At 52.3% G+C, this 12,984-nt stretch overlaps 3 protein-coding genes and 1 long non-coding RNA gene across 5 annotated transcripts; 2 read left to right on the top strand and 2 right to left on the bottom strand.

Moving 5' to 3' along the window:
• Nucleotides 1-718: 718 nt before the first annotated feature.
• EIF1AD (eukaryotic translation initiation factor 1A domain containing) lies at nucleotides 719-3,798 on the bottom strand. Its single transcript, XM_072789961.1, has 6 exons — nucleotides 3,259-3,798; nucleotides 2,243-2,416; nucleotides 1,988-2,096; nucleotides 1,778-1,886; nucleotides 1,556-1,606; nucleotides 719-1,042 (listed from the first exon to the last, which is right to left on the bottom strand). The coding sequence occupies exons 2-6, from the start codon at nucleotides 2,327-2,329 to the stop codon at nucleotides 898-900; spliced, it is 501 nt and encodes a 166-aa protein (XP_072646062.1). The 5' UTR covers nucleotides 2,330-2,416; nucleotides 3,259-3,798; the 3' UTR covers nucleotides 719-897.
• BANF1 (barrier to autointegration nuclear assembly factor 1) lies at nucleotides 3,557-5,431 on the top strand. 2 transcript variants are annotated; one of them, XM_072789960.1, is made up of 3 exons: nucleotides 3,557-3,903; nucleotides 4,555-4,692; nucleotides 4,902-5,431. In XM_072789960.1, exons 2-3 carry the CDS (start codon nucleotides 4,570-4,572, stop codon nucleotides 5,046-5,048), a joined length of 270 nt encoding a protein of 89 aa, XP_072646061.1. In that variant the 5' UTR covers nucleotides 3,557-3,903; nucleotides 4,555-4,569; the 3' UTR covers nucleotides 5,049-5,431. The 2 variants fall into 2 exon arrangements, with proteins under 2 accessions (XP_072646061.1, XP_072646060.1); XM_072789959.1 differs by having other exon boundaries at nucleotides 3,566-3,835.
• A 123-nt stretch (nucleotides 5,432-5,554) lies between these two features.
• LOC140612462 (uncharacterized) lies at nucleotides 5,555-10,230 on the bottom strand. Its single transcript, XR_012013663.1, has 3 exons — nucleotides 10,093-10,230; nucleotides 8,237-8,299; nucleotides 5,555-5,692 (listed from the first exon to the last, which is right to left on the bottom strand). It is a non-coding gene; the product is annotated as an uncharacterized lncRNA (long non-coding RNA).
• A 207-nt stretch (nucleotides 10,231-10,437) lies between these two features.
• CST6 (cystatin E/M) lies at nucleotides 10,438-12,084 on the top strand. The gene is made up of 3 exons (XM_072789962.1): nucleotides 10,438-10,708; nucleotides 11,214-11,339; nucleotides 11,901-12,084. Exons 1-3 carry the CDS (start codon nucleotides 10,469-10,471, stop codon nucleotides 11,982-11,984), a joined length of 450 nt encoding a protein of 149 aa, XP_072646063.1. The 5' UTR covers nucleotides 10,438-10,468; the 3' UTR covers nucleotides 11,985-12,084.
• Nucleotides 12,085-12,984: the final 900 nt, after the last annotated feature.

Raw genomic sequence — 12,984 nt, forward strand, 5'->3', positions numbered from 1 at the left:
TACAGATATTTGAATTCAAGAGGAGTGGCAACTCCTATCAACGTCAGGGGTGCAAGGAGTGATCAATGAGGTAGGCACCGATGAGACTGAATAGGCCCATCCACGGGGTGGAGAAAATGGTGGTGGAAACAGGGGTGGAAGACTCTAAGCCGGGAGTTAAAGTGTTCAACGTCTGAACGGTGATTAGAAGATCAATGTCAACAATGGAGAAGGAGTACATAGCCAGAGGTAAAAGCTTAAAAAAAGAGGGATGACAATTTGCAAGAGAGCTGGGTAGTGATGTCTGAGTAGCCACAGAAAAGCCACTAATCAGAGGACGCACACAGCATTTAAGGAGGTGGGCACTCCTATAGTCACAGTGACTAGAAAGCCAGGAAAAGCAGCTTACGAGGCACTATGAAATTCATCCTGAGTGTCTCTTAGAGGCAGGGGGCACTAGGTCCTAGAGCTGTGTTCCTCAATGGCTGAGTCAGTACTAACTGTAAGCATGCAATACAGAGGGATTGCTCCCAGTTATTATTAAATACATGCCAGAAGGCACAGCACAGGCCCTGGTGCTTACGAGTGCTCAATGAGAGAGAGAATCTAGGAAAGGTTCCAGCCATTTCCATTTCTTACCCATTTAGGACCTGCACCCGGGGGACCCATCAAGGAGCAGTTTTTAACTTCACCACAAGTCCCTCCTCCCTCCAAAGAGCCACTCAGACACCAGCACAAGTCATTACCCACCAGGGGTTTAATTCTCCTTGAGCAGAAGATCAGTTCAGAGAGGGGCCCTGTCTTGTCCCCCGTGCAGGGGGAGGGGATAGAGAAGAATTGCAGAGCACCCTGAGAATGTCCAAGCGCAGAGGAGCCAAGTACTCGTCCCTGAGCAAGAGGAGAAATGGGTCCAGGGACTCAGGCTGCCTCCTCCTCTTCGCTCTCCTCCTCGCTCTCATAATATTGTCTGCGGTTGGTGTTAACAAAGAGATCAGAATCATCTTCAGAGCTGGATTCTTCTCCTGATGACTGTGGCTCTGCAGGGAGTTCTGGCTGAGTCTGTCTGCATGGGGGAAAAGGGACAGGGTTAACCCAATGCCTTCTGGGAAAAATAGGTCTGCAATCAAGGAGACCCACATAAAGGAGGACCATATGGCCAACAAAAGCTCTTTAAAGACTATACCTCCCAGTCCATATCAAAAGTTTGCTAGAACTACTGGATTTAACAATAATGATTTTACAACCATGAACTAATGCTCAGTGGACCCACCCCATATACCAAGTATTATGCTAAGCAATTTTATAAGCATTAACTCCTTTAATCCTCACAAAGCTCCCACTTTACAGGCAAAGAAATCCAGGCTTAAGAGATCAAGTAACCTGCTTAAAATGATTCATTTACAAGTGGCAATGCCACAATCTTAATCTGGGGCATCTCACTTTCAAGCTGTACTCATATCCACATATTTAGGAGCACTCATCAGGGACTCTACATAGGAAGAAAGAAGGTCTCTATTTTCCCCTCAAGGTACCAAAGCCTAAATCCCTGTTTTTTATCATAAGGCTTGTTTCTCACCTGTTCCTGTTGTTGTTGTGCTTCTCAGCCACTTCTGAAAAGGCCTCAGGCCTGTGCCAAGAGAAGAGCCAGGGTAAGAAAGGACAGAAAAACGGATCAGCAAAAAAGCTGTTTCCAGCTATCCCTGCCTGGGATGCTATGATCTTCCTTCCTCCAATTCCATAGCTTAGAAGTCAGTATCCCCAGAAATGAGGCAACCAATGACCAAAAGAACTACCCTACCAGAGCCCTTCCTTCTGTAGAGAGCGTACATGGTCTTTGCAGAGCACAAAGGAGATCTCAGCCTTCACTTTCTCTCCCTCTTCAATAGGGTCAACAATGAGGAAGTCCCCTGCAGGTAAGAGAGGAGAAAAAACATAATAGATCCAGCTTGTAATGGGGAAAGCCAAGCTCTCAGGAAATAGTTGTCTCCTAGAAGGCTGCCTCTCTCACCTCTCTTGATCCAGATGTTCTTACGGTATTTGGAGGGCATGCTCACCAGGAAGCGCTGCCCCTGGGCTGTCTCCACTTCATGCAGATTGTTCCCTGGGGTCCTGAGTACCTGGTCCAAGAGTGACCAAGAACTCATCAGCCTTATCAGTCAGCTCAAATACCCAGTAAGCTGTGCTACACTCTACCCCCATCACAAGGGCCCAAGAGGAGTAGAGGGATGGGGAGGCAGAGCAGCTTGTGCCCAATGCCACTCACCCTCACAATCTGCTGCTGGTCAGAGGGCACCATGTGCTCCCCCAGCACCTCCTTCACCACATGCTTCCTCTTGGTGGCCTGAGACATGCTGGGTCCTGTCCCAGGGCAGTGAGGGACGCAGAGACTGTCAACTCCTGAGTTTCTTGGATGACAAGTTCAGAACCCAGGATTGTTCTGAAAATGGAGAGATCCTTTTTACTAAGGAGTGACTGTGTCCTGGTTAAAAACATGAACTCTAAAACCTAATTACTAGGGGGATCCCTGGGTGGCTTAGCGGTTTAGCGCCTGCCTTTGGCCCAGGGCGTGATCCTGGAGTCCTGGGATCGAATCCCACGACGGGATCCCTGCATGGAGCCTGCTTCTCCCTCTGCCTGTGTCTCTGCCTCTGCCTCTCTCTCTCTTATGAATAAATATATAAAAATCTTTAAAATAAGTAAGTAAATAAAATCTAATTACTAGGATTCAAATCCTTCCTTGGCTCTTTCCTTGCTGTTCAACTTCACTAGCTTCAGAGAAAAAATAATAGTTAAACCCAATCACTAATTAGTAGAATAAAATAATGCAAGCCGAGCACTTAGAACAGTGTATGGCAAACAAAAACAACTCACAAGTACTGGCAAAATCACAGAAACCGAATACCAGGTTCTACAGAAGTTATTGGGGAAACCTCTCAGGAAGGAGTGTGAGATAAACTGTATATTCCTCAACATATTCGTACATCCTATGTGTAGCACAGCCACGTAACACAGATGCCCAGCTTATCAACACACTACGGTCAAAAACCAGTGAGAAGACAGCGCGATGGTCCACTCCAGGAACGAGTTAACAAAAGTCGGGTAAGCCGGCTCGGCTGCGGCCACTGCCAGGTTTCTGACGTGGGTACCGAGAAGACGAGGACCGGCACCATGAAGGCTGACGGTTCCCAAAGGAAACTCCGAGGTGTGACCTCTGGCTGCCGTCCCCTGCCCACCCCCTTCCCTATCCTGGAAGAAAGACGCTCAGAGACCGACACTTACCCTCTGCCCTCGTCTCCCACGGGCGGTGCCCGAACGACCTTGTTCTCCAGACTGGACGCTGAGAGCGGCTCGCCCACGACTCAATTCGTAGCTGAGCCAACGAGGGCACGGGGAAGGGGCCCGCCGGCAGGCAGACGCACACTCAGGTCGCCCGCGCTTCCGACTCCTCCTAGCCGGGTGACCACAGGCGCTCTAGAGTCGGACCCTTCCGAACACCGTACTTCCGGGGCTATCGCGGAAGCTCACCAGCCGCCCTCCCCGCCTGGTCCGTCTCTCTAACTCTTCCCACCTCCGGGTCGGCCAAGGTTAAGTTCTTGAGTTCCCGATGCCGCGCAGCGGGGAATGGAATTTTCTCCAAGGCCTCAGGTCCCTGAGACCGGACAGGCTGCCCGAGAGGCGAGACCACATAAGGCAGCTGGGCTTCCCGCGAGGCAACCCGCAAGCGGTGCCTAGGAAGGGCGCCGCTGAGGTCGGCAGCGCTTCTCTCTATGGCTCTACGCGGCTAGAAGTGCCCAGAGGAGTTTTTTTAAAAGCGGCTCTACAGACGACCCGGAAGCGGAAGTGGAAGAAAGTTCTAGTGAGTTTGAGATATCGGTGGGAGCAGCCGGGTGGCGGTAGGAGCCGTTACGGGAGCCGGAGCTGCTGGTGAGCGTTCGCCGCGGAGCAGGGCCCGAGCTGGACGCGGGAGGGGGTGCGGGGAGGAGGGGAGGAGAGGGGCCTTAGCCGAGAAGCCCGCCAGAGGAAGCGCCCTCGGAGCCGGCCCGGCTGCCGTGCGGGGAGAGGGCGGGGCGCGGCGCGGCGCGGCGGCGCGTGGAGGGGGCGGGGCCGGCGGGCGGGGGGCGGGGAGTGCGGGCCCGCGGGGCTGCAGGAGCGCGTGCACGCTTTTGGGTTAGTGCCCTCGTTCTGGGAGCGGTGCGTGCGGGCGCGTGGGACCGAGAGACCCTTCATTTGCTCCCTTCTTAGCCCGCCAAGGTCACAAAGGGAGTGACAGCCTCAAGGAGGACCCAGGCTACCGACTGGGAATCTTCCCGCTGCCCCGCGTGCGCCACCTGTGAGGGCGGGCTAGTTTTTCCCCTGGGGCTGGACGAGAACCCGGTTCCCACAGAGAACCATTCTTTTGCCCAGCGGGAAAAAGGCTCTTCTTGGACCTCAGTTCTCTTACCCATGAACCGAGGAGATCTGAGTGAGCCGCCGTAATGGCTGGATTAGCTTTCACTTAATATAAGTAACATTGTCACTGGGCCCTTGGGAGTACCTGGTTTGCAGCCCTAACTTACCTTTTCTTGGGATTCCCAGATTAAGCTGATCAAGATGACAACCTCCCAAAAGCACCGAGACTTCGTGGCGGAGCCCATGGGGGAAAAGCCAGTGGGGAGCCTGGCTGGGATTGGTGAAGTCTTGGGCAAGAAGCTGGAGGAAAGGGGCTTTGACAAGGTGTGGGTGGCAGCATGCACCTGGGGGATGGGGGTGAGGGTGGCCTCACTTTGTGGGTGAGGAAAGTGAGAGTAGATGTTGAGGGTGGCCTGAGGAGATAGCCACAGCTTGCCCACTTCCTAGGCTCATGTGCTTTGGATGCCACAAAAGTGGCTTTGTTCTTTCTTGGTCCCATGGAACTTAGCAGCATGCCCTTTCCCCGTTTGCAGGCCTATGTGGTCCTTGGCCAGTTTCTGGTGCTAAAGAAAGATGAAGATCTCTTCCGGGAATGGCTGAAGGACACATGTGGTGCCAATGCTAAGCAGTCCCGGGACTGCTTCGGGTGCCTTCGAGAGTGGTGCGATGCCTTCTTGTGAGGCTCTCTGGATAGCCCCCAGTCCCAAGCCCCAGCATGGAGTCTCCCGAGTTTGCAGCCGCGTGGGAACTCCTCCCCTGTCCTCTACAAAGGAAGAGATTGCTATTGTTGTACTCACTTCTGATGTACTTCAAGGTCTTTGGGAGTTCTCTTCCTCTCACCATTTCAACTTTTTTGAAATTCTCACTCTTGCATGCATCTCCCCACTCCTTCCCCCTGCCAGTTTCATGTCAACAATTATCAGCTTTACCGAGTGAGTTCCTGGCCCTTCCCTCACCCCCACCCCCACTAGTCTGGTCTGTTTTATGCTATTTGGCTCCTTTTTTGGCAGAACAGTCACTGTCCTTGTAAGGTTTTTTAAATCAATAAAGTCAGTGGCCTTCATGACTGGGCTTCATGTGTTCAAAAGCAGGTGGGCTGGGACTTCCCCAGGGACTGACCGGGTCTGCCACACTCCTTTATCAGTACAGATCGAAACTGCCAGCTTCCTTCCCACTCCGGAGGGCAGCCATGTGGGCCTCAGGCAGGTGCCTTGGAGTGTTCCTTAGTAATCTGGCAAAGAGTGTGGGTTGATCCCTTCCTGGGATCTGGGTGGGCTGTGATATTCCAGATACCAACCGAGTCAACAGCTGGGCTAGGCAGCACCTGGTGGAAAAATCAGTGGGAGTCAGGAATACCAGGAAGAGGGTGGATCAAATGTGGGTTAGAGTTTGTCTGCCAATCATCATATACTCTCCTGGCCTCTAGGAGAAGTGGGCAGGGCTCTGGTCGTCTGGCTGGTCCTCTTAGGGAGGCAGAAAAAACATAAGACATCACAGTTGTAGGGGCCTGAGTTAGTTGGGTACGTTTTTGTCCTGGTCTTTGTTGAACTCTTAGTACGAGCCAGGTCCACAGCTAAGATCTTTGCAAAATTTTTTCTCCCACAGTAATAAGTAGTTGTTTTCTCTTTTATAGGTGAGGAAACCAGAGGCTCGGAAAGACTGAGTAATATGACCGTGGACTTACTGCTAGGAAGGAGTCAGGTTGGTTCTTAAAATGTAACTCAAAACCCATGTACCTGAGGGCCCTTTGTTCCCTGGTCATGTCACTTGGCCTCTCCGAGCCTCAGTTTCCCCACTTGGAAAATGAGGTTGTAAGGATTGTATGAAATGCTAGCTGTATAGCACCTAGCCCTGCTTAGAGTTCATTCGTTCTGCGGAGCATCATTGAGAACTACTTGCTTACAGAATTTTCCTCAGAGGGCTTACAGTCTGGTGAGGAGAGAATAACAAGTATTAAGTGCAAAAATTGGGATACTACGAGAAGGTTCTCATGACCTCAGGGTAGGGAGAAATTAAGGAAAAGTTGATAAACTCACTTCCGTTTATAGAAACTTTGTTTGCCTAAAGATACCATGAAGAAGGGTGCCTGGGTGGCTCAGCTGGTTAAGCATCTGCATTTGGCTCAGGTCATGATTGCAGGGTCCTGGGATCGAGCCCCCACATTGGGCTCCCCACTCAGCGGGGAGCCTACTTGTTCCTCTGCCCCTCCCCCTGTTCATGCTTTCTCACTCTCAAATAAATAAAATTCTTAAATAAAAAATAAAGATACCACAAAGAGAGTAGTGATGTAAACCCAGGGTAGGAAAGAACATTTGCAACACACTTAACACAAGACTGCATCCAGAGAACATGACTATGATAAAGACAAAGCAGATAACACAATAGAGAAAAAGGCCTGTAAAGCAGCCATGAGAGGAATGTCCAAATGGTGAATAAGCTTGTGAAAAAGTGCTCAGGCACAGTAGTAGTCTGAAATGCAAATGAGATGCCATTATACACTCACTGGCAAAAATTCTAAAGTCAAACAATACCAAGTGCTGATGGAATGGAGCAAGAGTGTCTGACATCCATCTGGTGGGAGTAGAAATTGATCTGAACTTTTGGGGAAAACAGGCATTTTCTAGTGAAGCTGAAGATAGGACCCATCCTGTGACCTGGCAATTCTACTCCTGGAGCTGTTTCAAAGGACATTCTGCATACCTGCACCTAAATTCGTGTTCACAGCGACTTTGTTTATAACAGCCCCCAACTGGACCGACTCTAATGGCTGTCCATACCAGTGACAACGAACAAATGACAGGTGAATTTCAATGCTGAGCCAACAAAAAAACGTCAAATTGTGTGATTCCATTCACATAAAGTTAAGTGGATTCTTGCTCAGTAATCTCTATATAGATGGTAAAACTAGAAAAAGAAAATCCTTATTGCAAAAATCAATAGTAGAAAGAAGTGGTATTAGTTACCTTCGCGGGAAGGAGGCAGGTGTGAGGAATGGGGAGGCTTGGGGTGAGGGTGGCAGTTTCCATGTCTTTATCTGTGTGGTGGTAATACAGGCATTGACTATGTGTTAACTGAATATATGTTCTGTGTGCTTTTCTGTATACTAGCTACATCTCAGAATAGTAGAAGACTATAAGGAAACCAAAAGTAAAGCCCCAGGAATAGAGCAATTATGTGATTAGTTGGAAATCATGAGGGTTCAGTTCAGATCTGGGTCTGGAAAGTGAGCAGCCACCCTGGAAGGGTGCCAAGTGGCCAGAGTAAGGTTCAGCTTGTGTTACTTAGTGGGAGGGTGCCAGCCTGACTCCCAGACTGAGCTGGGAATTCAGGCTGTCTGTCCCTAGAGTTTCAGGCTATGTTTCTGATACTCTCCCAGATGGGTCCAGGGTCACCTCAGAGTCCCCTCAGCCTTGACCCTTTGTGTTGTGACACTGTCATACAGGCCTGGTGTGCTTAGGCAGGAGCTTGGCAGGGCCATGGTCTTCCCCTACCTCAGTCCTGATACTGCCAGATTGTTGCTGATGCTCTGGGAGGTGATGGAGGCTCCCTCCTCCTCCACAACACCCTTCTGATGGCTCCTGCCCATGCTGGTTGTCAGGTTTTGACTCTCATGGTTCTGGCATGAACCACCCAGCAGAAGCCGTGGGACGTGCTGCCTGTTCTGCTTCCTCCCTGTGGGCTCTTCTCTGCCTCGCCCACAGGCTTTGTCCCTGAAGGGGCTAGAGCCTGCTTTCTTACCTCTCGCTTGGGGCTCAGCAGTGTCTGTGACACGTTAAGTTGAAACCCCTTATCTTGGCCCCTTAATGCATCCCACACAAGTTCCTGGTTCAGTCCTAGAACAGCAGGAGACAGGGCATCTAGAATGTACCTTGTGACAACGTGGCTTCAGAGATCCAGTCCCAACGTAACCTCCAGGACAAAGGACCAAGACCTAGAATATCGGAGAAAGCAGACCTGAGACCAGCAGAATGTTAGTAGGAGGTTATTTAAATGTCAGCCCACGGGGTGGTACAGTTGGTTAAGTGTCTGACTCTTGGTTTTGGCTCAGGTTGTGATCTCGGGGTCATGAGATCAAGCCCCACGTTGTGCCCCATGTCTCACCCTGCACTTAGCACAGAGTCGGCTTAAGACTCTCTCCCCCTCTCTCTGCCCCCCAACTCCAAATAAATAAATCTAAAAAAAAAAAAAAAAAAAAAAGTCAGCCCTCCTTCCCTCTAGTAAAACAGCTTCTGCTGAGCAGTTATGAGGATGAGTGTGTGTGGAGGCCCTGGTTCAAGGCCTGGCATGTTATCAGAAGTCCAGTAATTGTCGATTTTCCTTCCCAGTCCCCCTTGGCCCACCAAGACACCACTCCTAGTGTGTGACCTTAGACAAGTGACCTGACCTGATTAACTTCCTTCACCTGAAAAACGAAATTGAGGCTTACTCCCTGAGAGTGCTTGTGATAGACCCATGTGAAAGGTCTTTGGAGGTCATTGGGTGTGGTACAACCTGCGGTATTCTCCTGCACCAGTGAGAAGTAGTGACAGGTGGGGGGGGGGGGGCAGCTGAGCTAGGGACCCATTGGCCCTTGCTGAATCAGAGACCACGCCTTGGCTACTTTTCCAGGGAGCTGTTGGAGATTAAGTGTGGCCATGGCTGAGCTCCAAGTAATGGCAACGCAGGCCTGGGAGAGCCCCAGGAGGCTGCCTCTCCCTCCTCTGCCCCGTGTATCATAGTGGTCCTGAGCTTCTTACTCTACCCCCTCCCAGGTTCTCTAAGGTTGGGTTTCTGCCTGGCCTTGGCCTCTTCATTAAGCCAAGCTTGAGCCAGCTCTCCCACAAACTGGGGTCTGTCCCTTTAAGGCAGACACCTGAGCCTGCAACTTGTGACTCTATCTTGGAATCTCAGATTGGTTTTCACAGCTGGGCTGAGGGGGTGGGGAGCAGCTGGGCCAGGTCTCCCAAAGAGGAAATCACTGCCCTTCCTGGTCCTGGGATTCCGAGAGGCCCAGAATTATGCCTGCTTAGAATATTCATCATTGTAATAGCTACCAACGTTTGCCAGATATTGTAAACCACTACCTCTTCCAAGCCCCAAGCGGGATCCTTGGAGGCCTTAAGTACTGACAAGGCCTCAGTGTCCCAGGGCAGAAAAGTCCCACCTCCCCTCAGCAACATGTGATTAAAAGTACAAGCTACAATGAACCCGAAAACAAGAAGTCCACCAAGATTGAGACTCTTCTCGTGTTAGCTACTTCAGTGCTGTTTATTAAACCTGTTTTTCTGAAAAACACATTGTGCCTATTTTGCTGCTACCTCCAGCATGCACAGTTCACCTCTGGGTAGCCCAGTGCTGGAATAACCTTAGCAGGTAAGAGTTGTCACCTCCCTCACCACAGTGAGACCTTGGGAGGCCAAGGGACCTGTCTTAAGTCACCAGTCAGGGAATGGCAGAGCTGCTGTGACACACACCCTTCTCTCTGGCCATCCTCAAACTTTGGGCTCAGTCTGGTTTGAGAGCACAGACTTGAATTTGCTTGGGCTCAAAAGCCAGTGTCATTTACTATTCACTAGCTGGTGTCTTTGGGCAATTCAGTTCTCCCCTCTGCCTCCTGTTTCTTCATAAAGTAGAAACATTACTCATTTCCATTTCTGGCCAAGAGGGTCACACAGCGCCCGGCTCAGCACATCAGTCTCCTCTCCTGCTGTTTTTAGAGGACCAGACCTTCTCTAAGCACTTTACCTGTTGAGTCCTCACACGACCCATTTTACAGAGAGGAAAACTGAGGCTGCGAGCGGTTAAGTATTTCTTCTAGGTTCCACGGCCAGGAATGGTGGCAACAGTAACGGCTCCCTGATAGTTGTATTTCATACTCGTCGGCCTCCTGAACTGAGTGGTGGGCCCTGGCCAGGGACTCACCGAGCCGGTACGTGAGCCGGTACGTCCCGGAAGGCAGGCAGGCCTGCTGGCCCCCCGCTGCCCCAGGCGCGAGGAAGTCGGCCTCGCACACCGCCCAGGCTCCGCAATCCTCCGGCTGCTGCCGCGGGGGCGCGGGGCGGGGCGGGCGGGGCCTCGAGCCGGTAAAAGCGGAGCTCGCGCCGGCCCAGCACTGCCGGCCATGGCGCCTCCGAGCCTTCCGCGGGCGCTGGGCCTGGGCCTGCTCGCCCTCTGCCTCCTGGCGCTGCTCCGCGACGCCCGCGCCCGCCCTGGGAACCACTTGGTCGGAGGACGCGTGGACCTGTCGCCCAGCGACCCGCAGGTGCAGAAGGCAGCGCAGGCGGCCGTGGCCAGCTACAACATGGGCAGCAACAGCCTCTACTATTTCCGAGACACCAACATCCTCAAGGCGCAGAGCCAGGTGTGCAGGGGGGAGGAGGGGGGGCGTGGGACAGGGGCGAGGGGTGGGGTGGTGGGGCGCCGGCTAGGGCAAGACCAGTGCGGCATTCGCAGGTGACCAGGTTAAAGGGATGACACGAGAGTATTCAGGACACTTTAATACAATGTATTTTTTTAGTTCAATTAATGCCACAAATTTATGAACAACACATCGATATTTCAATAGGATCTAGCCCTGACTTACACAGCGGCTCGCTAGCCTCAAGGTGCTCCTGCTCTGAGGGGTGGATTGGGGAGACGGGAGTGAGGGAGATAGGGCAGTGGGCTTCAGGATGCCTGCACCCCTGGGTCTCAGCTTCCTGCGTGGCCCAGGCCTCTGCTTGTCTTCCCAGGAATCCCCACCAGAACTTCCCCATCCAGGGTCTGAATCCCGAGGCCCAGGCCAGTGTGCTGAATGTGGAGAGAGGTGAGAGGTCCGGGTCAAGGGCATCCAGAATCCCTGACCTGCTCCTGTCCTCCATCCCCAGCTGGTGGCTGGCGTCAAGTACTACCTGACTGTTGAGTTGGGGAGTACAGCCTGTCGGAAGAACATGGCCACTGGAGACCGCATAGATGTCACTACCTGCCCCCTGGCCACAGGAGTACAGGAGGAGGTAATAGTTCTGCACCCCACTTTCCAGCAAACAAGACCCTAGGTTGTCCAGCCTGAACTGGTCTGTCTGGCCAGGCTGAACCTGGTGGAACCTGTCCCTGCCTTCTGGATGACTCAACCTCCAGGCCAGGGTGCGGTGCAGAGAGAAAGAGATTGGGGCTTGTCTCACTGGACTGGGCTAGAAAGATCTGGGATCTAGGAGCAGCCCGGGATGGCTCAGCGGTTTTGTGCCGCCTTCACTCCAGGGCATGATTCTGGTTCTGGAGACCCGAGATTGAATCCCACGTTGGGCTCCCCGCATGGAGCCTGCTTCTCCCTTTGCCTGTGTCTCTGCGCCTCTCTCTCTCTCTCTCTCTCTCATGAATTAAAAAAAAAAAAAATCTAAAAAAAAAAAAAAAAGATCTGGGATGTAGTCCTGGCCATTTGGCTCCTTGTCCCTTTGGGCCAATAGTGACTGTTCCTCTCACACCCCAGAGGAGAGTGTCACAGGCTGAGGGTGGCAGTTGCGAGGAGTCATGCCTTGGGCCCAGACTTACCCATCCTCTCCTTGCTCTCCCTGCAGAAGCTGCGCTGTGACTTCGAGATCCTGGTGATCCCCTGGGAGAATTCCTCCCGACTTCTAAAGCATAACTGCGTGACCATATAGTAGACCCCTTTGGATTTGGGAAAAACAGGTGCATCCTGGGAAGGCACTTCAGGCCTATGGGCATATCTGTCACAATAAATTGCTAGCACTGCTTCTCGCATTGGACTCTCCTGAGTGCTTCACTCCTCCCCATGACCCCCCTCTCCTGTCTCCTGTGCCTCCTCTGGCAGCGCCCCCTCCCCATTCGAAAGAGAGTCCATACCACCCCCAGTTGAGCTTCTATTGTCTTAACCCATACAGTGCTGGAGGTTTCAGTTCCCAAATATGGAGTCTTCCAAACACCCTAGCATCATAGACACAGAGGACCTAACCTCCAAGGACTCTGAATATTCTGAGTTAAGGGGTAGGAGACAAAGCCACAGGAGAGGGATGATGCCTCAAGACCAAACCAGGGTGGGGGGTTGGGGGTTGGGGGGGTGGGAGGGGGCTGGGCAGCCAGGGTGGCTCAGCGGTTTAGCGCAGCCTTCAGCCCAGGGCCTGATCCTGGAGACCCAGTATCGAGTCCCGCGTCAGGCTCCCTGCATGGAGCCTGCTTCTCCCTCTGCCTGTGTCTCTGCCTCTCTGTGTGTGTGTGTGTGTCTCTCATGAATAAATAAATAAAATCTTAAAAAAAAAAAAAAACGGGGGCAGAAGTTGGTGACTACTCTGAGGAGGGCCTGAGCTCTGCTCTAGCTCATCTGCTAGGACTCAGGGTCGCACAGGCTGAATTCGGCCATCCAGGCCCCAGGACGCCGAGCTCCCAACCTGAGAGGTTCCTCTACTGTCCAGGGGCCAGCAATGGCAGAGCCCCACAGACCAAGAGGCCGCGAAGGCTGCGACAGTGGCTTTCAATACAGGCTGCGGGCCATATGCCAGAGGGACTCCCCAGTGCTTTGCCCCAGCCAAGACCCCTGGAAGGGGCTGGACAGGAAGCCCAAAGGGGACCAAGGTCAAATCTGCCCACAGGCGATGAGGGGACAGATGCAATGTGATGTCATTGAAAGAAAATAGAACTGCAACA

Source organism: Canis lupus, chromosome 21 (genome assembly GCF_048164855.1).
Source record: "Canis lupus baileyi chromosome 21, mCanLup2.hap1, whole genome shotgun sequence".
NCBI lineage: Eukaryota > Metazoa > Chordata > Mammalia > Carnivora > Canidae > Canis > Canis lupus.